We start from the raw sequence: 23,314 nt of genomic DNA on the forward strand, positions 1-23,314 counted from the left end.
AAAACCTGCTCAATCCCTGACCCAGAACCCTCTTCAAATTGGTGTGTGCTTGTGAGACGTGTGGCAAACTGTTCGATCCTGCCCTCCCCTCAGAGACAAGGTACAGGGCTGGGAAGATTTGCCATGCCTCTGTGCAGTCAGCCTGTATGCTTTTGAGTAGGGGCTGACAAAACTGGGGGATCCTGAGCCTAGAAATAACCCTTGAGGTAACAACTGTCATACCAACAATACATCTTCCCAAATCACTGTTTTGAAGTTCTAAGCAGTAAGTGTAGTCTTTGATACTCTGTGACTGGATAATGTATTGAAATTGTAGGAAAGAACTGCTTAATACTCAGCACTTCATGTCCAGGATGTTTGTGTCTCTAGTGCATATGGGAAATGGCATATTTCTGGTAATGCAATAAAATCTTACTGAAATCTAGCTGAATTCAGAATTGGTGTGTGAACAGGTACTAACATGTTCTGGTGACAGCCTATTCATAGGTTTTCTGCTACTTCCCAGAGATTTGAAACTAAAGCTGAATCAAACTAAATATTGTTGTCACCTGGCTTCAGAAGCAGGAAGCATCAAACAGGATTGTCAAAGCCCAGGTGGCAGCAGGATGGGTGAGGGCCAAATTGCTTGTGTCTGTGACACCTGTAGATAATGCATGCATGGAAGCATTATGGAAGGTATTTTGGAGGCACAGCAGAGATGTTGGTTATGTTCCACCTTTGCATGTACTTGTAATTCAGGGCAGTTGCATCTCCAGTTTGATCCACAGAAATGTTATCTGGCAATAGGAGAGTATGCTTATTCCTTTTTTTCCATACAATTTTTTATTTTCAAGCTTTGCTCTAAGCTGTTGTAGGTGGTGAAGCCCTTTCCCAAACCTAGTGTGGAGTTCAACTCTCCAGTTCTTGGGATAAGTTTCTTAGCTTGACTACTAAGTCAAGCTACTCTACTTTTCTTAATTATATGTATGCACTTATTAAAAACAAACAAAACAAGTAAACATGTATATGACTGCAAAGGTATTCAAAGCACAGCAGCAGTGAGGTCTTGCCACAGCAGGCCAAGAGCTGGAAAATTTGTCAGTTCAGGAAGATGACTCGATGTTAGTGCTGGAGAAACAAACATCAGAAGGGTTGAAGCTTGCTTATTTGCAAATGCTGAAAAGTGGCTGCCTCCCCAGAGTCTGGTCCTCTGCTCTGCAGCCATCCAGTACAATACACTTCCCAATATTCACAGAAGAGGGGTGTCTTGGGGGATAAGTTGTGGCTTGCAAGGAGTCACAGAATATCAGCCCTGTGCTTGGCAGATCAGCCAGGGACTGACCTCAATGGCAACAATTCTCCTGGCCTGCTCAGCTCTCCATCTACTGAGGGTATTTCAAGAGGAGGTAGGTGAACCACCGTGTTGATATTTCCCTGGTCTTCTACTCCTTTTCAGAAAGGGAAGGAGGATGCATGTGAGAAGACACCAGAGTATGTCTGGCACATGGTCTGGAAATGAAGCGAAAGCAGCTCCAGTATCCTGCAGTGTTGGTGGCGATGTTTTCCGTTCCTTTACAGCCTGAGAGGTGCTGCAGCAGTAAAGCAGATCTGCTTCCTCAAAGACTGTCGCTCCCATCTGGAGAACAGAAGCATTGACCTATGTGTTTAACTTGCTGTTAGCCTCCTGCATCTCCCAGGAAGAAGTCTCCATCTCTTCTAACTTGAGGCTCTTTGCCCAAACAACAGGTTTTTCAAGGCTTGTTCTTGAGCCATGTGAGAAACATGGAATAGGTTAATGCAAAACACAGTTGTCCTCCTTTTTAACTATACCGACGAAACGGCTTTGAAGATGGTGTTTTGCAAGTGCTAATTAATAGGACTGTCACTGTGACTCCGCACTGCTACTGCAGAGGAACCAGGCTGTCGAGTGCTGTGTGTCTCTGAAGATGCACAGCTTGCCCTGATTGCAATGTTTTTTTATTGAGCATCTTGCTCTCAGCTGCTACTAGAAGCAGGAAACATCACGAAGCTAGGAAGAGCTGATACAGTTTGTGCCTTGGATTGGTTCTGCTTTCCACCTATTCCTGTGGTGCTCCAGGTATTGCAGCAGCTCTTGGAGGGGAGCTGGCTGCCGTACCTGACTAAGGACTGAAACGACTGACTCAACAACAAGAACCACCAAGCAAAGCAGATGAGGTTTGGGCTGGAGTACTTCAGTCTAGAGCCTAGTCTTCATCCCCAAGCACACAGACCTCAGGAAAGTCCATTACTGCTTCTCTCTCACCTGTGGACCCAGTAGGAATTGTTGGATGTTGGGACCACACCGTACTGGCTCTATTGAGTGTGGTCTGAGCACATCCCCACTGGTACGGGCTATGAAGAGCTTTGTTTTTCTGCAACCCCAAAATGCAAAGTTTAAAAAAAAATATCTGGAAATAAACAGTTATATGATCCACTGAAATTCATAACAAAGGACAAATTGAATCCTTCATGCTGTGTAGCAGCCATAAATAAAGGTTTTATGGCTGAGAAGTTGTAGGCAATGTTCCAGCAAAATTGGATTTATTCCCTCCCCACCCCCTGCAATATAAATCTCTGGAAATGGGGGTTCCAGGGGCTGTTCTGACACAACGTTAACTGCAGCTTCTTAAACCAGACTCCCTGCCAGTATTTATAGTCCACGTTCTGCGCATGGTATGTGTGTATATTGCTGCACCAGCTTTTTACAGTTGATTTCTCAGTAGTCATGTGAAACCAAAACAACTGATGGGCTGAACTTGAAATTGCTTGTGCATTAGTTCAATTTAAAAAAAAAAAAAGGGAAAAGGGGATTTCTGTCCTTCTGTTAGGAAGAAGATCGCTTGATTCAAATTCCTCCAAGTCAACAGTGGCCCAATTTCCATGAGTTGTGTTTTTTCTCCCCAAGACCACTGGCCAGGTTTGCAGTAGGACCCTGGGAGACCTTACTGGCTGTTTGTACACTCACAACGTGAGCAGCTGTGCGCTTCTCACAAAAGTCTGGTCCCACCTCTGCTTGCTGTCTCTTCAGAGATCTAGCCCAGAGGTTTCATAAAACAAGATCTTGGAGTAACAAAGTCCTGAAACTGAGGTCCAGCCAGGTGGTTCCCTGCTAAGGAAGAACAATCTGTGCAATTCACTGGATTTAAGAGCTAGATTTTTAGCTGCAGGATCTAAGTACTGGTCAGTGGTGCCAGTGAGAAATGAATAAAGAAATGGGGAACAGAACTCTTCAGTTGTCTGTTTTGGGGTAGTGGAGTATGTTCATTTGTGCTGCCTTCTTGTATGCACAGTATAATCAAAGATGGAAGCTGTGATGAGGAATTTGTTCTCATTAAACAATTGCCCAAATATCTTCTTTGGGAGGCTGACTAGTGCTTCTGCACAAGTGAGACAGATGTAGAGCCAGCGACCTCTCTGCTCTTGTCTACAGCTCGTTACAAATGCTGAACAAAATGGCTCAAATTGTTGGGACTTGAGAAAAGATATCTTTGAGCTCTGACCCTTCATAACAGAATCCAGACACCGAACCTTGCTTCCATGTATTTCATATGAAGCACCTGACACAGCAGCGACAAATAATGCTGGAGTAAATCCAGCAGCCTGGAGCAGTTCGCCTTCATTAGCCAAGGCAAAGGTCATGATGCTGGTGTCACCGCTGGTGTCTGGCCACTACCGGGGCTGTTGCCTGCCCCAGGCCTTCATGGAGAGCTTGTGCAATGGAGGTGAGGGGCAGGAACAGGGACAAAAGGCTCCTGATGCTTCTAATGGGGCTTTTTGTACCCTGCAACTGCAGTAACTTCCCAAACCTCAATGTGCTGACTTGGAAATTTAGCATCAGCCTCAAGTTCTGAGCTTGAGCTACAGGTGCTGACACACTGAAGCATGACAGGTCTGAGGTCCAGGCACCCCCTTCCTTTTTCTCTTAAGAGCTGCCTAAAATAAGACCATTAGGCCCAAGTTATCAGCAGCCCAGAGCTGTTAACTCTGGAGTCCCTTCAGCTCCCAATTCAGAAAGGCTAAGTGCATGTTTCTAATTATGTGGATGTTGCCGTGAATACAGCCGCTCACCCCCCAGCCCCAGACACAAATGCTCCATTCCCCAAATTACTGCTGACTGCCTGGGATTGGGTTTTATTGCAGACAAGCAAAGCCAATTTTTGGGGGGGTGAGGTTAATTCAAGCAGCCCTCTGTAGGGCTTTATCCTGCAAATGGTTAAATGCTTAACTAGGCAAAATGCTCTAAAGTTAAAGTGTGAAGCTATGTTTCTAAGGGTTTGTGGGACTGAGACTGAAGTTCCTGTTTCTCCCCTAATTTCCACCGTACTTTTCTCTGGAAGAGAAGCTGATAAATGTAAGCCCAAACTTCAGTTGTCTAAAAACTGCACTTTCTTCACTGATGGAATTAATCCAGCCATCAGGTGGCAAACATCACGGTGTCACACTAAATCTCAAAATGTTAAAATTCAGTCATCTCCTACTGCCTGGTCAGTGAACAGTGTGCATGTTGGGAAACAAAGCAGCATGTTAAACATGTTATCATGAACTTCTGCTTTTACTGCTGATTTAGGAATATGAATTCTGCATTAAGCAGAAGGGAATAGATATTTTTATTTAAAACAGAGTAACTCAAAGTGGCTGTAATAACCCATGTTGCTTTTGTGCTGGGGTAATGAATGACTGTAGTATAAAGTGGTCCTAGTATTTGCCTCAAGCTCTTGTCAATCATTACCTGATAAATAAAAACTTCAAACAGGCTCCTTTTACTTTAATTGGGTAGAATTTCTCTGCAAAGGAAGGCTGAATACAGTGAGTAATGTGTTTGCGGCAGCAGTGGAAGTCAGCAAGCAGGGTATTTGGATGGAAACCTACAGAGGATGCGAATTCTGAACTCAAAAGATGAGTCTCTTTGGTTTTACTTCATGCAGAAGTTTCTGTTCCCGTCGTTGGCAGGGCTGAATGGATTGAACGGAGCCATAGAGGAAATCCCGTGGTCCTTGGCACCACCACTGAGCTCTGCTTGTGCTAGCCCTGCTCTCTCTCTCTCTGTTTTTAGGCTTTACAGCTGACACTTCCATAAAAAATCAGGAATCTTAAGATTACACTAAAGCTCACTTAAATCATTATCTTTTATTATATGAACCTTGGCAGCAGCAGAGGCAGTTTCCCATGTAAGGACCAAGGGTCCTATTGTCAGCACTGGAACAGAATTAAAACAGCTCAATTAAGCAAACATAACATCCTCAAAGTTTGGCCCGAAAGAAGTTAAAATAACTGATCTATGAAATGTTATAAATGTGCTTTAAAATGTCATTACTCAGATAAATCTAGCAGTTCTGAAGCTGGCTCACTCCAGTTTTATGGCCCTGCCCGTTTATGGCTGCGTACGTATTCATGTCAAGAATTCCTCTTCCAAAACAGTAGATGAAGACAAAGCCACAGTAGCGCTGCGGACTGACGGGAGGCTGCGAGGAACTTGGGAACAGAGTCTTGGCTCCCGGGCTGGGAAAGCTGCTACGGAGCCTATCCAGCAAATTGTGTGTGTTTGTGGCAGAGCTGGAAACCAACTGGTATTTCACGATGTAAGGCTGGATGTGTTGAAGTCGGTGGTAAAGCTGCTCTTGGCTGCTCTATAGTAACTAAGACCGGTGCTGTAAGGCGCAATGATTTCTTATTTTTACTTCCCCTTGCTGGAACCACCTCTGACCTAAAGTGGGCTTAAACGTGGAGGATTTGGTCCATACTGAGAAATACCAGAAGGCCCTCCTCCTAAAACTAGTCTAGACATACAGAGTCTGGACAGACTTCAGTTAGGTCAATAAGGCCTTTCCACTGACACTTTGCTGGACTTTGGATCAGCGCATCAAACATTTCCTTACGATCTGTAATCACTTGTGAAAGATGGCAGTGCAGCTTCAGAAAGCTGATGATTTAAGTCGCTGGATCAGCAGATACATCTATGTAAATTGGCACAACTCTGCTCACAGTTCAAAGTAAACAAGAACCCAAAAATTGCTGTTATGCCCCGAAGATGTAATGTTTAGTTAATACAGGGATTTAGACCATTATTTTTTTCAGCTGCCTCCATAGCAATGCAGTGTGGTATCCACAGTAGGAAACCTCATGCCAGCAGCATCTCTGAAATATGCTAAAACAATCTAAATTAGAAAATGTCAGCTTCTTGGCTGATGTTCCTTTGGAGTTTCTTCTTTCCTTTCTTGTGCCTCTAAATTTTATTGGGATGACTAAATCTCTGAACTATGTTAGCAGTAAACAGAACTAATTTACCCCCTGCTTCTTTGAAACAGCTGCTGACAGCTGCACTATAATTCAATCACGGATCTTTGCAGTGCAGGCTGCAAAACATATTCATATTTTCTCATATTCTTTCCTCTGTTGTGTTTGGACTGGAGGCGCCGCACCAAACAGCGACGGGCTGATTTTGCCAGTACGGAGGGGTTGATCTACATGAAAACAGAGGATCCAGGTGAAATGTTGCCCGGCCAAAAAGGTTCTTTGAGTAAAGGGAGAATAACCACACAGATACACAGTGTTGTTGGGATATCTTTTGTAAAATTGCAATGATTTATTTTACTAGTTTGTACAAAAGGCTTCTGACAACTGCTCTATGAAAAGAACCAGAAATGTGTATGCATTTTTGCCAACTGTTAATAAATATCTTCTTAAATAAGGAAACAAATGTTCTTAGGAACTGAGAATCATTTTTCCTGGATGTGATTGAAAAGGAATTCAGAGATGGAAATAAATAATTCTTCTTCCGCTTTTGTGACAACTATTTACATAAAAATGTACAAACAGTGAAGCTGATGTTGAGCCTAGCAACAGAAATCCTATTATGTTAAAAAAAAAAAAAAAAAAAAAAGCAAAACCAAAACAAACAATCCCCACATAATATTTAATATATGAATCCTATACAGCAAGATACCGTGGTCCAAGTTAAAAATGCAATACACCGACGCAGTGACCACCAACACTGAAACACCCGCAAGAAAAACTAACCCTTGTCTACTAAATAGTGGAAGTTGAGGCCCGATTAGCTTCGCACTTTGCAGGCAGCACCTTAACTTCCTTTAGGAGGCTTACAGAAGCACTGCTGTGTAGGCGTACACCATGGCAAAAGGCACTTCTGATCTGTGCGATGCCAATGCCTCGCTCTACATAAGAGATGCCCTGGGGGCGGTTTTGATGTGGCAGTTTGCTGGAGAGGTCTCGTCTGCAGGCTGCTGGGAGAGATGCTCTTTAGCATCAGCTCTTGTCCTGCATTTGCTGTAACTATTTGGCCAAATCTCACCTCGTGCCAGGTAGGGAGTTGGGCTTGCAGAGTGTGTGCTGCGGGTCCTGCAGGTGTTTGAGTTGCCTGGTTTGGAAGCAGGGCACGCCTGGCAGTCCAAAAGCTACCGATACCATGGGGAGACGTCCACTTTCCCATAAGCCTAATCCTGCTGCCAGGAAAACTGCTGGGAAAACACCAATTGACTTGAATGCAATTAGAATTAGACAACCAGAAACAAGTTTCCAATTTATTTCATAGCGAATAATCTTTTTGCTCTACAGAGCGATCCGGGGCCAAGTTCCCACTGTGGCTGCATCGCCCTGTCCCCTTGGTGTGCAGAGAAACCCAAATCCAAGCATTTATTATGTTCTGGACCCAACTGTTGGAGGTTCAGCTTTGCATTTATTATGTTCTGGACCTATCTGTTGGAGGTTCAGCTTTTTGAAGTTTGGGATTTAGAGCTGAGTATGCTGAGGACCTGGCCTTTAGTAGGACAGAATTTTCTTTTTTTTTTTTTTTTTTTATCTCCCTGGTGAAGTTTGTGCCAGTCCTGCTTTTGTTATCTCAATGTATGATAAAGCTTTGGATCGGTTTGCGACTGGTTACTGCTCCTCTCTTATCGCAACAACTTTAATGGAGTTGTAATTACATAGGTGTGATGTTTGTGTAACCTGTGACTTTAAAGAATGAAAAAGAAGAGCCTCGAGGGGATGTTTTCTTACCCCTGATTTCATCTTGTAGATGTGACTAGTGAAAGTGATTTTTAATTTTTATTTTTTTTAGAGTTGAAACCAATAATAGAGCAGTGTCTCAGTATCATAATCAGTGGCCTTGGGAAGTAAGGTTTCCTGTCGTGTTTCTAGCTGGGTTGGCGTGGTGCTGGGTGTATGTCCCAGCTTACAGCACCTTCTGTACGCCAGCCTCCGCATTTTTGTAAAAGTGTTGGAACTTGTTCTGTCGTTGAAGTCAATGGATATTTTCCAAACAGGAGCAGGATCTTTATCTCTCTTTCACAACTCTGTAACTGCTTAGGATACCCCAGCTAAGCGCTAGGTTTAATCCCAAAATGTTTCTTAACATTGTGCTGCTTTCCTGTTTCAAGTTCATAGCAAATTCAAATTCTTTCTGGTTGCTAGAGGAAATTTTCCCGTGTTGACAAAAAAAAAAAAAAAAAAAGTATACCCCAAAAGTCTTGCTCTTGGGAGTTATTTTCTTCATTTCTTTTGCTTGCCAGTTAGAAAATTCTTTATTTTCTCTTAGACTGATTTGGCCTTTGAACTTGAATCAATCCAGATATAGCTTTTGCTACTGCAGTTTAAAACTGGAACTTGCATCTAATTAATCTTTGCTTCTGCTGATGAAATTGAAGCAGAGGGATAGAAGTAACAATTCTCTAACAAAATACCTGTTCAATCCAGGTATCTTTTGCTCACTTATTTTATTGCAAACTGTGTGTTACAGGAACTACAGATGTTTAATAGTCACAGCACGTTCTCACCTTGGATAGATTATTAACTTTTAATTCATAATCAACACTGGTGTGTTTGCAATTTCTGAAAGAGTCGTTTGCAGAAGTATGTACTGTAGGAGCCAATTTTGTAGGCAGATTTGGTTTTAAATGGTTTGTCTGGCTTGTTTCAGTTTACAAGCTCATTGTCTGTAATAAACTAAAACAAAATGTGTTCAAATGCCACTTAGATGCAGAAACTGTTCCATTGTCTGAACTTTCAGAAGCCCAGTCCTAAAAACTGTTTGGGATTTTTTTAAGCCCGCTGCTGCAGTGCTAACCTTTTCCCCTCCCCCAGCGATCCGTACAAAACCCACTCTTTACAAATCACTTTTTTCTTCCATTTTTTCTTTCTTTTACAAACCTAATGACAGCCACATGCTCGTACCACCATGTTCCTGTACTTTTTTAAGATAACGTTGGAGCTGTCATCAAAGTAGAGCACTGAGATGGCATTGAGTTGGGTAGGAGCACAGCAGGGTTTCGGCACAGTCTCTGGGTTTATAAAGTGAACCTGGGGAATTAAAGCAGAGGCACGTTAAGATGCATTTTCCTTTCTCCTCCCCCAAAGTTTCTCTTTCCCAGGCAGCCCGCTCACTCAGACATGTTTTGAACACCTGGCTTTGTGTACAAATGTCTTGAGATGTCCCCTGCATGTATGGAGGCTGACGCACGCACCCAAGTCAGATCTAGTTGGAAATCTTTCAGTGAAGCAGGTTTTCATTAGAAGATTCCCATTTGTCAGAGCAGTCAGAGTTCTGCAGAAGCGTACCAGTTACGATAAACTCTGTGGGACATGTGGACGAGGTTTTGTGAGCAACCCCATGGGTGCTGGGCATGGGGCCCTATCCCTGGGGCTGGCAGCACCGAGACCTGGCCGGCACCAAGGGCTCTGGGTCCCTGGCTGCAGGACCTCTGAGGAGAGGGGGGAAAGCGACTAAAAACCAATTCTCCAGGAGAAAATACTGTGAATTTTCTTCCCTTGGATATGTAGATGCTTCTAGCCTCCCTAATGCTTTCTGCAGTGCTGTCCTTAGATGTGCACGGGGCACGGGATGTGGGTGTAAAAGCGGAGTGAGCCTCCTTGTGCCCTACGGACCTGGGCAGGGGACTGGGGCTGTGCCAGGAGGGTGCCCGAGCAGGACAGCTGGGGCTGCTGCCCCACCAGGGTGCTGGGGACTGGCGTGTCCCCTGACCCTGCCGGCTGCTGCAGTGCCTTGGCTTCGCCAAGGCAGCTGGGGCCACCAAGGGTCTCCCAAAGCGCCGGCGCTGTCATGTGGACGCGCTGGCTCGGGGCTCCCATCTGGACGTCTTTGCACAACTTCATAAAACAAATACACCCACAGAGCAGCTGGGCTGTGGAATTTTGGGATTCACTGACCCCTTCCTCAGCCTGCCCCCAAATCCACTTCTGGTGACAGCACACGCTGTGGGTCCTTATGGAGTTTTTCCAGGAGATGCTGATAATGGGTCTCACATCCTGCGCTTCCCTCCCGTGCAGTGGGACTGTACCACCATTAAGATGCCTATCACAGGGCCCCTTTAAACTAGAGAGAGCATGTCAATGCTTGCAGCAAAGAGAGGGTAATTCCTAGCCAACTATTAATTCAGGCCACTTGGCTAGACATGTTTAGCCAGATGCTGCAGGCATCTTAAAGAGCTAATGCAGACCTTCCTTCTCGTGTTAGCTCACGAATCCTTTTTGGTATATACTTATTGCTGAGTAGCACCTAGCAGAAATAACTGTACCACAAGCTCCGTGACACCTACCAGTGTCTGCACAATGGCATGATTTGTAGCATTCATGTACGAATTCAAGGGGAAAGCACATTCTCCTTCACAGTAATACGCAGCATAGCCCTCTGGAGCGATGATCCAGTCCTTGATTAATTGAAGACATTAGATTGTGGAGAAAGACAGAAATATTGTGCAGTGAAACACAGAGTAGAATGACACATAAATCTATCAGTTCATATGTCTGCATGCAATTACAGGAGCTTGCAAAACAAAAATCTGGCACACTGGCCTCTCTAGTGCTGTCCTACACACCTCTAAAGGAGCTGCTCTTCATCGGGTGGCATCGCCTCCCTGGGGGTGTTCAGGGAAAGGTTGGACATGGTGCTTGGGGACAGGGTTCAGTGGGTGACACTGGTGGTAGGGGGGTGGTTGGACCAGATGATCTTGAAGGCCTTTTCTGACCTTAATGATTCTGTGATTCTGAAGTACTCATACACCCTGACTTTGCAGAAGCACTTCTTAAGCGTGCTAAAGGCAATACGCATTTTTTTCCTGCAGGGGAGGGAAATCCACATCTTGGCTCGATCTCTAGCAGCCTGCCAAGGGACTTGCAGCCCAGCTGGCACTGGTGACGCAGAGCCCTTACCTGCCACCCCAGGTCCCTGAAGCTGACGTAGAGCTCGTGCTTCTTGCAGGCCTGCCGCTGGTCGCTGCTGCTGTTCTCTGTGGGGAGCGGGGCTGTCAGCATGGGCTGCCCCCAGCCCTCGGCAGCACCCAACAGGGAGCAGGCGGTGCTGCTCAGCTGTTGTGCTTGCTGCTTTCTTTTAATCATTTTCAGTTTCTTGTGCTTTAGTCATAAAATATAAAGTGCAAAAAGCCAAAGACACCCTGGGAACACCCCCTCCCTCCCTGCTTCTTTTGACCTCATGTTGGCAAAACCCAGGTATCTCAGAGGATTGCCTGCTGTATTAAGGAGAACTTGTGCAAGGAGAGATGGGGAAAAGCAACCTTTAACTCTTTTCTGCATTCTGAACTGTGCGTGACAATCGCACCTTCAGGCCTACAAAGGCAACATGGTGACATGAAACTAATACAAAACCCGTTCGTGCTGCTGTAACCGGGGCACAGCCGGTGACAGTGCTTCGTGGCAAGGCCAAAGAACAAAGCACGGGTCTGAATCGTGGATCTGAGCACCTAAAGCTCTCAGTGTAGTTCTAATGTTGTGTTCATCCTGGCCATATAGCCTGATGTCACACTTTGTGCCCGGGGTCCTTCTTCTTCCCTCTCTCGCAAGCTCCCTTTCCATCCAGCAAAATGCTGGAGGAGCGGAGCTCAAATTTGCCGCTGCCCTCAGAGAAGCTCGCTCTGTGCTGCGGCTCCTTTTGGGGAGGTCACTGAGGTGACCTCCCCTGATGCTACTCTGAGGTGGTTTAAATAATAGAAATAAAGAGTCTGCCTTCTCAAGATATTGTTTAGAGCTATGTTTTTTGAGGAACTGTAGGCATTGAACTTCTGGTTCAGTTGTTTTTTGCTGATGAAAGACCCAAAGAAGATTTTAGGAAAGATTTTAGGAAATTAAATTCTACATGCCATCGGTTTCCATGAAAAAACTCAGGGGCAGTTCAGGCTGGATATCAGGAAAAGGTTCTTCACCCAGAGGGTGGTTGGGCACTGGAACAGGCTCCCCAAGGAAGCCATGGCACCGAGCCTGCCGGAGAGCAAGAAGTGCTTGGACAGTGCTCTCAGATGCATGGTCTGATTTTTATTTTTTATTTTTTTGGTGGTTCTTTGGGGCCGCAGGAGTTGAACTCGATGATCCTTGTGGGTCCCTTCCAGCTCAGGATATTCTGTGCTTCTGTGCTTCTGTCTCATAATTAAGCCACGTTTCTATTTTAAATGCCTGGAGCTTTTCATCCATACTAGGACACACAGCTCCCCCCGCAACAGCTGCAGCTATCGTAGGCAAGGAATGGGCTTTCCTCTTCCACGCAAAACTTCTGGAATTACTAAACTTTTGGGGGCTCAATTCAAAATTGCAGCCTCTTGAAAACGTACAGCATTTTGATTCAGATCCACTGAAATACCTTATTGTAACGATCACTTATTTGTTTTAAAGTAATTATCTTAAATTTCATGATAGGAATTTATATGGGAGATTGTTTAGATGGCTTTTTTTGTTTGTTTGTTTTAATTGGATTAGGATATCTTTCAGTTGAACACTGTTTCAAAGAAACATTACTTTTCTAATTTTTTTGGAATAATCCCTAATACCAAGTAGTTTCAGATCAGCAACAGAAAATGAGTGGTAGACCAAAGAGACAACAAACAGCACTGAGAATGGGCAAAACTGTTCCCATCTAGTGTCACGTCCAGCAGTGTTATCCCACACCTACAAACACTGACCCAGCAAAAAACCTCCCTTTACCTGCGATGTTGGACACCCGGAAAGCTTCCTGGTTCTTTGGCGTTTTGGATCGATTCTGGCTCCTTTGCTTCCCTCCCGTGGAGCGAATGCTGCGGAGATGAACCTCGGTGGCTTTGAAGAAGGCTACTGTGAATGGCTGCTTGTTCTGCGGGCCGTGCCTCCCAATGAGACCTGCCAGTTTGGGGTTGATGCTTTGCCCTTAAAAACAAAACAGAGTTAAGCAGGACTGTGGTAAGTTCCCATTTTCAGTAGGCACAGTAAATACCCCAAGGAGGAGAGCTGCTGTCTGGTCCATAATGATGATTCCTAGGCACATCCGTAGCCACCAAGGGCCTGGACTTAATCGGCAAAGCTGCTTCTGACAAGAGCAGCTTAGCACAGCTAACTTCATTTTATATCTGCATGTAAAAGTTAAATAAAATGCTCCTACATATAATTATTTTACCCTAAATCCGCTTAGCATTAACTTTTCCTGCATTCTTTAGAGGGGTTTCTTTAAGTTCACCAGCCTATAATTTGAAGTGAGCCTGTAAAAGGAACCATAAAACTGAGCCCATAGGAACACTAAATTCCCACTGGAAGGTTATTAACTTAAAATAAAAATGCCTTATATGAAATGTTGTCAGAGTTCCAGATACACTGCAGCTGAGAGGAGCAAATAGTTCAGATATCAGAAGATGTCACACTTATTGCTGTGTCTCACCACTACTGTACCCCATAACCTCGTTTCAAAGCCATTGATGGCCATGTGTGCTTCCTTCATCCCAGACTTCTAAATTAATTTTATTTTTGTTGAAAGTTCATTAGGTGGTTTTGCTGTAGAATGAAATCGTTGTTCACAAAAGATGCGAGGAGCAGGTGGCAGCGCAATATTGAACATTTCTCCCCGTTCTCTCCAAGAGTGTCTGGGTGCTGCTGTGAAATGGAAGGGGGATATCCAGATCTCCAGTTCTACTGGGGACTGAAGTTAAGTTACATCAGTAGTTCTTGTGATCCTTTTTGCTAAGGACAGAGCTGGGCCTTGTCAGTCACGAATCAAATAAGCCAAAGGATGGCCGGCAGTTTCTGAGAGAAGCCCTGAAAGGCACCTGACCATGAAAAGCAGCTGAGGGACTTGAGAGTCCCTAAAAAAATCTCCTTACCTTACTGGCTTCGGACTACAGTGTAAAAAGAACCTGGTAACCTGAAATATTTGTAGGTAATTTTCTACAACTCCTGTTTTTAAAATGAACTAAGTAAATGCCAAGGGAGTGGCCTGTGACAGATTTAAAAAATACTGTATTTAGGGAAATGTTTGCATCTTAGCTCTTGCATATGGCCAAAGGTCGGTAAATGTGATGGGCCCCAGAAAAAGGGGCTGTGGTCAAAGGTCTAGGCCAAGAAGTGGGGCAGCCTCAGCTGCAGTCCATTCCCCAGTTTTCTAAAAGCCCACAGCCCCATGAGCAAGTGCCAAGCTGCAATATTTGGGATTTGTGGAAAGAACAGGCTCAGGAGGGGGTTTTATGGGACTGCTTGGTGTGATCAGGTCCCACGGCGTGCCATGGGCAGGGGAGCGGGGCTAGGCCTTGCAAACCAGATTAAGCAAACAAATATTGGGACGGGGCACCAGGAAAGCTCAGGCTAAAAGAGCAAGTGCAGAAATTTGTGTATGTAGGTTTCTATGTGGACATACAGCAACTTCTTCAGCTGAAGCTCCTTGCTGGAAACTTGTCCAAACAGTTTTCATTTTAAACATTTGAGGCTGAGCCCACAAAGTGCTTAAGCAAGTAGCTAATGCTGAGTATGTAAGTAGTTCCACTTGTGCTCGGGCTTTGCCAGATCGAAGCCTTATTTCCTGAAAACAAGCTCAGCTGAAGGAGCTCACTGAGTACGGTTCCTATGGCTTTTCTTGCCCCCTCAAAGAAGCCTTTTGCTTCTCCGAGTTGTTTACCCTTCCAAGTACATCTCTGGCTGTGGTTTTTCCAGAGAAAGTTACTTCACCTTTGCTGTGTCTCTGGAGATTTGGTCAGCCGTATGCAGAGAGGGGACCCGACTTCACATGGGTTTGTTTAGTGGATTTTCATTAGCATGGCAGTAAGTACATCTGACTGATGAATTCCTCATTTAACACCACTATGTTCAGGATCAGTATGCTGTTTCCTTAGGGGAAAACAGGCATGCAGTACTCTGTACGAGTAGTGTATAAAGGTGGGAAAAATGCACTCCTTGGTTCTAACCTTCCTACATATCCAGGAAGTGAGGTTTAACACAAGGACATGTATATAGTCCCCATTAGACAATGATAAGCTTGTCCCAAAAGAACTAAAGCTGTGCTCTTGAACCAGAGGGCGCAGCCTTATCTGCTTTTATGAAGCTGCTTTTTTGAAACTGTCATATATGGGATCTCAAGCAATAAACTAAGTAAACCCAAGAGGGTGCTTGCTGTTCCCATGTGTGGCTGCTGAGCAAGGCGTACCGGCGCTGGGCTGAGAGCTCGCTGCAGGCTATTGACTCACCCAGATGTTTTTTTGCTTGCAGCTTGAGCTGATCCCCATTTTCTATGAGCAAAAACCTCCCCTGTGATTCCACCCTAGTTATACATGTTGATAGACTTATTTGGCAAGACTGTAAAGGAAGACCAGTTAATTTCTTTTGTATAATTTCATCTGGACAGTACCCGTGATGGCTTTTTTTTTTTTTTTTTAAGACTGTACTGGCTTCATGGTTGGAGATCTCTGTATGTAGGACAGCTACAAAGGAAAGATCTTTTTTACAATTCACTTAAAGCACTGGGGGTTGTCCAAGCATATAGTGTTGCATCAAAGTCCTGCTGTGTTTGCAGCATATGATTTTCATATGAAGTCCAGGTGTAAAAGCAGTTTTCTCGTTAGCATGCAGTTGGTCTAAATCCAAAAAGAAACTTGGGGAGCAAGGAAGGACATGTCCTTGCCATTCAAAATAGAAAGAAATATTCACGTGTATGGTAGAGAAATGCGAGAGCAAAGGTGTGCTGCCAGGGGACTCAGTCACAGAAGCCAGGCAGACAATCAGGCCCTGTATCTCTGTATTTACTTTTTAAATGCTGGAGTTGGCTTTCCTAACTTCAGCGACAGGCTGATTTAAGCATTTTGTTAATCTCTTTTGAGAAAGCAGCAAGTTACTTTTTACATTGTTTTGAATGTGTTTACAAATACAGCTGGATTTTTCAGGAACATAAACTACAGTCCCAATTTTCACCAAGTCCTATACAAATGAGAATGCCATTATTACTGAAACCGAGAATTTCCAGCTTTGAAGGCTCTCCCTATGATAGATCGGGCTGTATGCTTTTAAAAGAGCCCACTTGTGGTTGCTCCGGCAGAGCAGCTCCTGGGGCTGTGTGGTTGCAGCATTTCCCCGTGTGCAGGACCCTGACAAGCCTTGACTGAAATCCATAGCATATAAATAAATAGCTGGCTTCCTCAATGCTGAAAAAAGGGATTGACCTTTGCTATAAAATCACTAGCTGAGGACTGAGGAGGAGGAAGTGATAAGGTTTTATGAGTAGAAGAGTGTGAGAGTGATGCTGTATTATCTGTAGTGTTTAAGAGATACTAAGCCTACTTCCAGCTAGTGCTTTCCTGTGGACTCCAGCCTGGGTCTTGGTTTTCCTCTGTGTGAACCAGAATTGGATGTGCCATGACTCTGGACACAGTGTCTGTAATCCCAACTATTTCCTTTAGGAGGCAAAGTAAAAGCTAAAACCAAGGACAAGTGTTTGAAAACTGGTTAAGCTTGTCCTGGCTGTTCGTTTTCCTTACTACTTTAGCTTGAAGAGTTAAGATTATCTCGTAAACCAGCCTGAATCTGAATCTTTGTGCAAAGATGGCAAAAGGCATCTGTCATTAGGGTGGGGACTGGTAACTTCCATGAAGAAGCTCCTGCTTTGTGTCTCTGAATGATCTGTGAATGCAGCAGCCCTGAGAGGGCAGGTTAAAACAAACCCTGGGCACCTCACAGTGCACAGGTCTCACAAGAGTAAAATCGCCCTTCGGTGTGATGGCTGTTAGTTTGCCTGTTTCAAAATTGCTTCACAAAGTACTACCCACTGGAAATGTTCATAAAAAGCAATAGTAAACGTTATCATAGATGTGTACCTGGAGAATTAATTTCTACTGCTAGGGAGGAAACAAAAATGGTTCCTAAATATTTTCTGAATCTGGAAGTACTTTGTGCCAGTTGAAGCCAGCCTTTTGCATCACTCAGCTTTGTCTTTCTACACATAGCAATGTTTCCTCCTCTCTCCTCGACTGGAATTGTCTCACTCAGAAAAATCTGAAGCGGTAGGCACAGGGAGCATGGCTGGAGAAATGCAGGAGTGGTTCTGTTGTGCTCTGCCGCCAGCAGCCTATACACCCTGTGATGGGGATGTGTACACAGCTAATGCTGACATGACTGCATAACAGATCCCCAAAAAAAGCATTTGAGTACATCCTTAACCTGAAATATGTCTACAGACTTTATTTTCTAATCATTATTTGTGCCTTAAGCAAATTCAGGAAAAACATACTCACGAAATCCTATTCAAAGAAAAGAAAACTGAGTGCTTAAGGCTTCCCCTGGTTGAGATTATCTACCCGAAACGGAGACTCCTTGACGTTGCTGTCTGAAACTCACCGTCTATGCTTTCCACGGATAGCTGCAGGCCAAGATTGTGCTGTGGATTCACCACCCAGTGATTACTGGTTGCAGTAATGTCAAACACCAGCCACCCTTCTTCTGCAGCCCAGATTGTTCGAGAGTCGAGCAGGAACAAATCTGAGTCCCTGAAAAAAAAAAAAAAAAGTGCAATTTCTTGTTACCTGGGCTTTCCACTGGGGTCTCTCCAACGTTCACATGCCCGCATTAAGCAACGCGCTCGGTCGGCCGTTCAGGAACAGGCACGATGCTGGAGCTGGGTTGGCGTGCTTTCCTACCTAATCACCTTCATATGAAGTGCTTTTCTTCTCTCTTTAAAAAAGGGAGGATGGGCTGAAGCAGAGTTGAGGTGGTTTTGGATTACTTTGCTGCTGCAGTTAACCTTAGAGCTGCTGATGCAACTTCAGAAGAAATGCTTGCCAGGCACAGATTTGCAAAATTATTGTTTGCATATGCAAACTTAGTAATTGGGCAGACAATGCTGCTCATTATCCTTTCCACACATAATTTCCTGACTTTTACGCATAATTGTAGCACTGGTGCAAGCCAGCTGGAACACTGTTGTGCATATATTAACATATGTAATGGTTTTTTAAATTCGTTCGTCTGAGGTTACAGATAATTGATTGAGGCAATAACCCTCTGCGCAGTCACAGGTCTGCATAATGTTGGGTGGCAATTTCCTTTCAATTTGTTGCTTACATCTTTAAAAGGCCACTGCTGGATTATTCTGGTTGGAGAAATGAAAACAGAAGCTGAGAAAGATCGGGAATAGAGAGGATTTCTTGCATTTAAAAAGGGTGAAATCATTCTGGATTTACAAAACATTTCCTGGCAAATTTCTGTAAAATGAAAATTTGAGAAAACATGGGTTCTGTAAAGGAATGAGCCTTCTCTTATCAGAAGTTAAGAAAGAGGTAAAACTTGATAGAAATAGTAACAGAATTGGATGGTGGCGCACTTCTTTTATTTTTTTTTAAAAAAAAAAAAGCAACAACTTTAGAAGAAGAACAAAGAAACCCGGTGGAAGTGTCCAGACAAGCCCTGAAAGAGCTGCTTCTGTACTTGTAGTGCACAAACATGATAACTTGTTTAAGTGTAATTATATCATTTTGAGTGAAGAAATATCCTTGGAATAACCCTTTCCAAATATCCTTGGAAAACCCTTTAATCGTGTCCTCAAAGCTTCAAGAAGGCCTTACTAATTTTGTCATTATTGATTTGTCAGTGCAAATAACTATATATAACTAATATAACTATAACTATAAAAATAACATTTTTAACTTTGTTTATGCAGTGCCTCTTGTTTGCACAGAATATCAAGCAATCCGAATTGAATCCCAGAAGAGCTGTCGGCACAGGGCTTCTGTCTCTCAGATTTTAGTGATCATTTTCCCTGTGAGATACCAAGAAATTAGAGGCTTTTGTCCTGCAGAGCTGACTCAAAACAGAAGCAGAGTTTTATTGCAATGTTTTTTTGCTATCTATCCTTTCAACCTTTGTGAGCCAGGGCATGTAAGAAATGATGGCTTTCCTCTCTGAGCTAGTAAGTGTCACTGCCTCTAGCTCTATGTGGGCTTACAAGAAATTAAACTTGTGAAATTAGTTCCTGCAGAGCACGTGAGCACATCGAGCACATGTAAAAGGAGGATCTGTCATTTCCCCAGCGATTCATTTTTAAATGAAAGCATTTTGCTTTCCTTTAAATAAAGTCTTGGTCTGTGGAAGAAGCCCTACATCAGAACTGACCTTGCTGCAACACCTCCTTGCCAGCACGAGGGGTTCTATGAGGAGTATTTTGGTGGATGTTTGGGCAGCCACAGCTCAGGAAGGGGCCGTGGTGCAGGCGATGGAGAGGCTCAGCCCAGGTGCTGGGATTTACTCAGCTCCACTGGGTGCCCCCAGGACAGCTGAAGACAAACGGTGCGGATCACCCCTCCCTCCATGTGTGTGGTACTTACGGGAAGGTATGATGCTTGAGCACAAGCCGGGGGGGCAGATTTCCTGGGGTTTCATCCCCACCCAGGAGCGATGGCCATGTGCCCACAGCACATGACGCAGCCGCACGGACACCTCCCGCCCTTCCCTGTTTACAGCACGCGGAACAAAACACATCCCAGGGGAGCTGGGGACGAGGGAGTAGTACGGATTGGCCCGTTCCAATGGCTGAGTCCAAGTTTCCAGAAGTAAAGGGCTTTTATATTCACATACTGCATCATTTAAGCATGGCCCCTGACTGGAACTCATGATTCACACAACGTTCAGTTAACAGGGACTTGGCTTGCTTGGTTTTTCTCCCTTGTAGTTTGCAGGTTGAAGATAATAGCAATAATGATAACTTATTTTTTTAGCTACTGCTCAACTGCAGCGTTATTACTCAGAAAAACCAGCCTTTAAGCTTCCCATGCTGACATGATGCAATCGGGGTAACCAGACAACATGAGGCATCAAGTACCAGGGTGAGTCAGGCTGGGAAATTGTATAATGCGTTTGTTTTCCTGTAGTTACAGCAATGTGCAAACAATAGACCTGGAGGGGAAGCCCGAAGTGAGAGAGATCAAAGGGACCCACTAAAGGGAAATGTCCTTCCCACACACACTCGGAACATTTGGACCCAAAAAGGCCTCGTGTCAGATGCTCCCTGGAGAGGTTCAAGCACTCCTGGATGTGCACTTTCCACTCCGGCCCACCAGCAGCGGCCAGGGTTGGGATGCAAAACCTGACTGGCGTTGCAGGCAGAGCATCTGAGGCTCCTGAGGTTGTGGTGCCTGTTCCAATGAAAAGAAACCTCCCGCTCTCTCTAAAAGAGCAACCTCCCATGAAGTGAAATGCCCTGCTCCCCAAAGACTTACGGCAAAACAACATTGAATCACTAGCTAACAGACAGCAAGCCCTACAGCCATCATTGCTGGATAAGTCATAATGAGCAGAGCGAAGAGATGTTATTCTGCTTAGCCTTACACAAAATTTGTTCTGAGGGCTCCTGTCTAATGAGTTGTTACAAGAGTTAGTGCTAGTCTAGCTGATATGGCTGGTTTGGGATTTAGATTTGAGATAAAGATCTAAGCACAAAGGGAAGAGGTTCCTAGCACACATCTCAGCCACCAGTACCTTACCTAGTGACTGTGTGCATATTGAGAGTGTTCTTGGAGCAATGTCAGCAGTGGCTTTACAATCAGGAGGCAGGGAACTGCTTTGGTTCCTTGTTCTGTCAGTCCCTTCATTTAAGAACTTCAGAGCATGTGACAAACTGTACTGAGCCTTCTACCAGACCGAGGATACGGAAAGGAACACGATCCTCATTTTACAGAAAATTAAGCTGGGACATGGAAACGTTAATGTCTAGATTAGAGTTACATAAATGATGAAGTCTGGATCCAGACCACAAGTATGTTTTGTTGAGACCACATCAAAATGGCTCAGCATTCAAAGTACTTAGATCAGTGGGAGTGTCAGAGCTTTTAGTGATGATAAAACTCAGGGCTTTCAGATCAGTTTTCTCAAGCAACAGGCTGTTGCTGCAGCAGCCTGAGCTGAGGACGGGAGGCTGGCACTTGTCTGCTGATGGCTTCAGTGGTGTCTGGTGCCAGACACTAGAAAGGAGATGCACCTCCTGGTAGAAAGCACTGCTGGAAGTTTGCTACAGGTCATATAGTTGCTGTGTGGTCTATAAAATTCCCTTTAATAACTCAGTATTTTCTGGACTGAAGGTTGTATAACAAGGATTGCCACGTGAGGCTGGCTGGGGACAATGCACGTGAGATCGTTGTCTGGAAAGCAGCTGGAGCTGTGGATGTGGAAGGGCTGAAGCTGCTAAAGGGCTGGGTGTGAGCAGGGACAGGGAGAGCTGGTGGCATGAGGGGGCTAAGGAAGGGTGATCAGTGGAAGAGAAAAGGACTGGAAAAAGTGAGGTTTGTGGCAATGAGCAGAGAAATAAGAGGAGACAAAATAAAGAAAAGGCAAGTAAAAGCATCCTGAAAGGGAAGAGTGAGGAAGAGAGTTGCTGTGTTGCAACCCCCGAAGTTCTAAGAGAAATGATTAACAACCGGGCAGTTTCGTGAAAATAGCAAGTATGGGCTCTTTGCTTTTTGCTGGGGTATTTTTTAGCCTCTTGGATATGCTCTGGTTTGTAGCCATAAATGATAAATCAAAAGTGCAGCACCTCTCCTAGGCACCTGACCTGGTGGGAACCTTGAGAGAGAGAGAGACTGTGAAATTGAGAGTCATCAGTTCTGCAATAGCAAGGGAGAACAGTAGATGAAACCCTGCAATTAAAACCTATAATGCTCTAAGGTCTGTAGTTCTGCAGCGTAGCCCTCGTAGCAAGCAGCACCTGCTTTTGTGTCTGTTTTCTTCCCTCGCTTTTCCCATCCCCCTTGTCAGCTCTGTTATTTCAAGCTGCTGGTTGACAAGTGGTAGTAAACACTAGCGAGCACTTCCAAATGGGATAAAAATAAATGGGAAGAAGCACAGGCAGCGGAAGACAAGGTGACTCTTGGCAGCTCTCCTTACATTGCAAAACGAGCTGATGGCTGCGATGTGCTGGCACTCGGGGCTGTGAGCACCTCGGAGCTTTGGTGGCTCTCCTGGCCGTGTCCTGGCAGCAGCCAGCCCAGGGCACTGCCAGCAGGTCCTGCCGTCCCCTGTCTGCCTTTCAGGCATCTGCTGGCCCAAAGAGCACACCGAGGCTGTCTGGCCGCTGCGCAGCTCTAATCCCTACCTGCTAGTTTGAGGAATTACAGATCTAGCAGTGTTTTAAACAATAACCATATTGTGACACCTTGCAGCAGTAGACTTGAATTGCTTTACAAATATGGGTCAATCCTCCCACGTCCATTTTAAAGTGGGAAACACTGGAGGCACAGATATGTTAAATGTCTTACTGACTCAGCTTGTAAACCACAGGAGCATAATCCTATCCTCTTGACTGGTATTATAACCTTAGAGGAGCCGTTTGGGCCACAGGCACGATGCAAGCTGGCAAATTAACTGCAAGGTTGCCCAAAGATAGAGGTGGTAGGGGGATTGTGGGCAATTCACGTCCAGGTTTGAGCAGGTAGAGGGAGGAGAAGGCAGAAAGAGCATCCTGGGAAGGGGAGAGGAGGTCTCGGGTTGGAAGACATCTGTTTGGATTAAAAAACTGCAGCATCCAGATTCCACTTTGCTTGGTGTCATTACTTAAAGTTGGCTGCAGCTGTCCAAAGACAAGCTTAGGAAAATATTTTTCAGACTTTCCTACTCCGAGAGGGCCCCAGGATCTCCCTGGGCCTCTCCCTGGCACGTTTGCAACACCCTGTGTACGCGGCCCCGATGCAGCCTTCCTCCCACACCTCCCCTTCCCTGCGCCTCGGACCCCCCCTCTCCCCCCTGAGCTGCCAGCGAGCCCAGCCGGGGGTCCTCCAGGTGAAGGCACAGACTGCTGGAGGTGGCCTGAAAACTGTGATGATGGTGAGACAGATCTGTGTAAATTCTGTTGAAGCTTGGGAGAAATTAAATTCACTTTAAAATTTCCTCTTGTTCTTATTTCTGTCTCGTCTGTCCCCAGCAGCCATGCTCCCCTTGCTGTGTAGTGTTTGAGGTCATCACCTAGGAATCAAAGACTGATTAAAAGTGGTAATGGGAGAGCTTGTTGCAGAGAGATTGTTGCAGGAAGCCTTTTGTAAAAGCTGTGCTGAGAAAAATGAGGCTATGTAGGTAT

General features: G+C 44.8%; 1 protein-coding gene and 1 non-coding gene across 3 annotated transcripts in view; one reads left to right on the plus strand and one right to left on the minus strand.

The window, feature by feature from the left end:
• LOC101789629 (SPO11 initiator of meiotic double strand breaks) overlaps positions 1 to 6,886 on the plus strand; it is a 238,327-nt gene extending 231,441 nt beyond the window's left edge. For both annotated transcript variants that reach the window (XR_011804579.1, XR_011804582.1), the window contains one exon: positions 1,436 to 6,886. This is a non-coding gene — a transcript (SPO11 initiator of meiotic double strand breaks). The remainder of the gene's footprint in view (positions 1 to 1,435) is intronic.
• BMP7 (bone morphogenetic protein 7) overlaps positions 6,551 to 23,314 on the minus strand; it is a 46,737-nt gene continuing 29,973 nt past the window's right edge. Inside the window, exons 3-7 of the mRNA XM_005010474.6 lie at positions 17,596 to 17,744; positions 12,961 to 13,158; positions 11,182 to 11,258; positions 10,569 to 10,679; positions 6,551 to 9,312 (exon numbers count right to left, since the gene is read on the minus strand). Coding sequence (XP_005010531.3) covers positions 9,163 to 9,312; positions 10,569 to 10,679; positions 11,182 to 11,258; positions 12,961 to 13,158; positions 17,596 to 17,744 — 685 coding nt within the window. The 3' untranslated portion in view covers positions 6,551 to 9,162. The remainder of the gene's footprint in view (positions 9,313 to 10,568; positions 10,680 to 11,181; positions 11,259 to 12,960; positions 13,159 to 17,595; positions 17,745 to 23,314) is intronic.

Source organism: Anas platyrhynchos, chromosome 21 (genome assembly GCF_047663525.1).
Source record: "Anas platyrhynchos isolate ZD024472 breed Pekin duck chromosome 21, IASCAAS_PekinDuck_T2T, whole genome shotgun sequence".
NCBI classification, from domain to species: domain Eukaryota; kingdom Metazoa; phylum Chordata; class Aves; order Anseriformes; family Anatidae; genus Anas; species Anas platyrhynchos.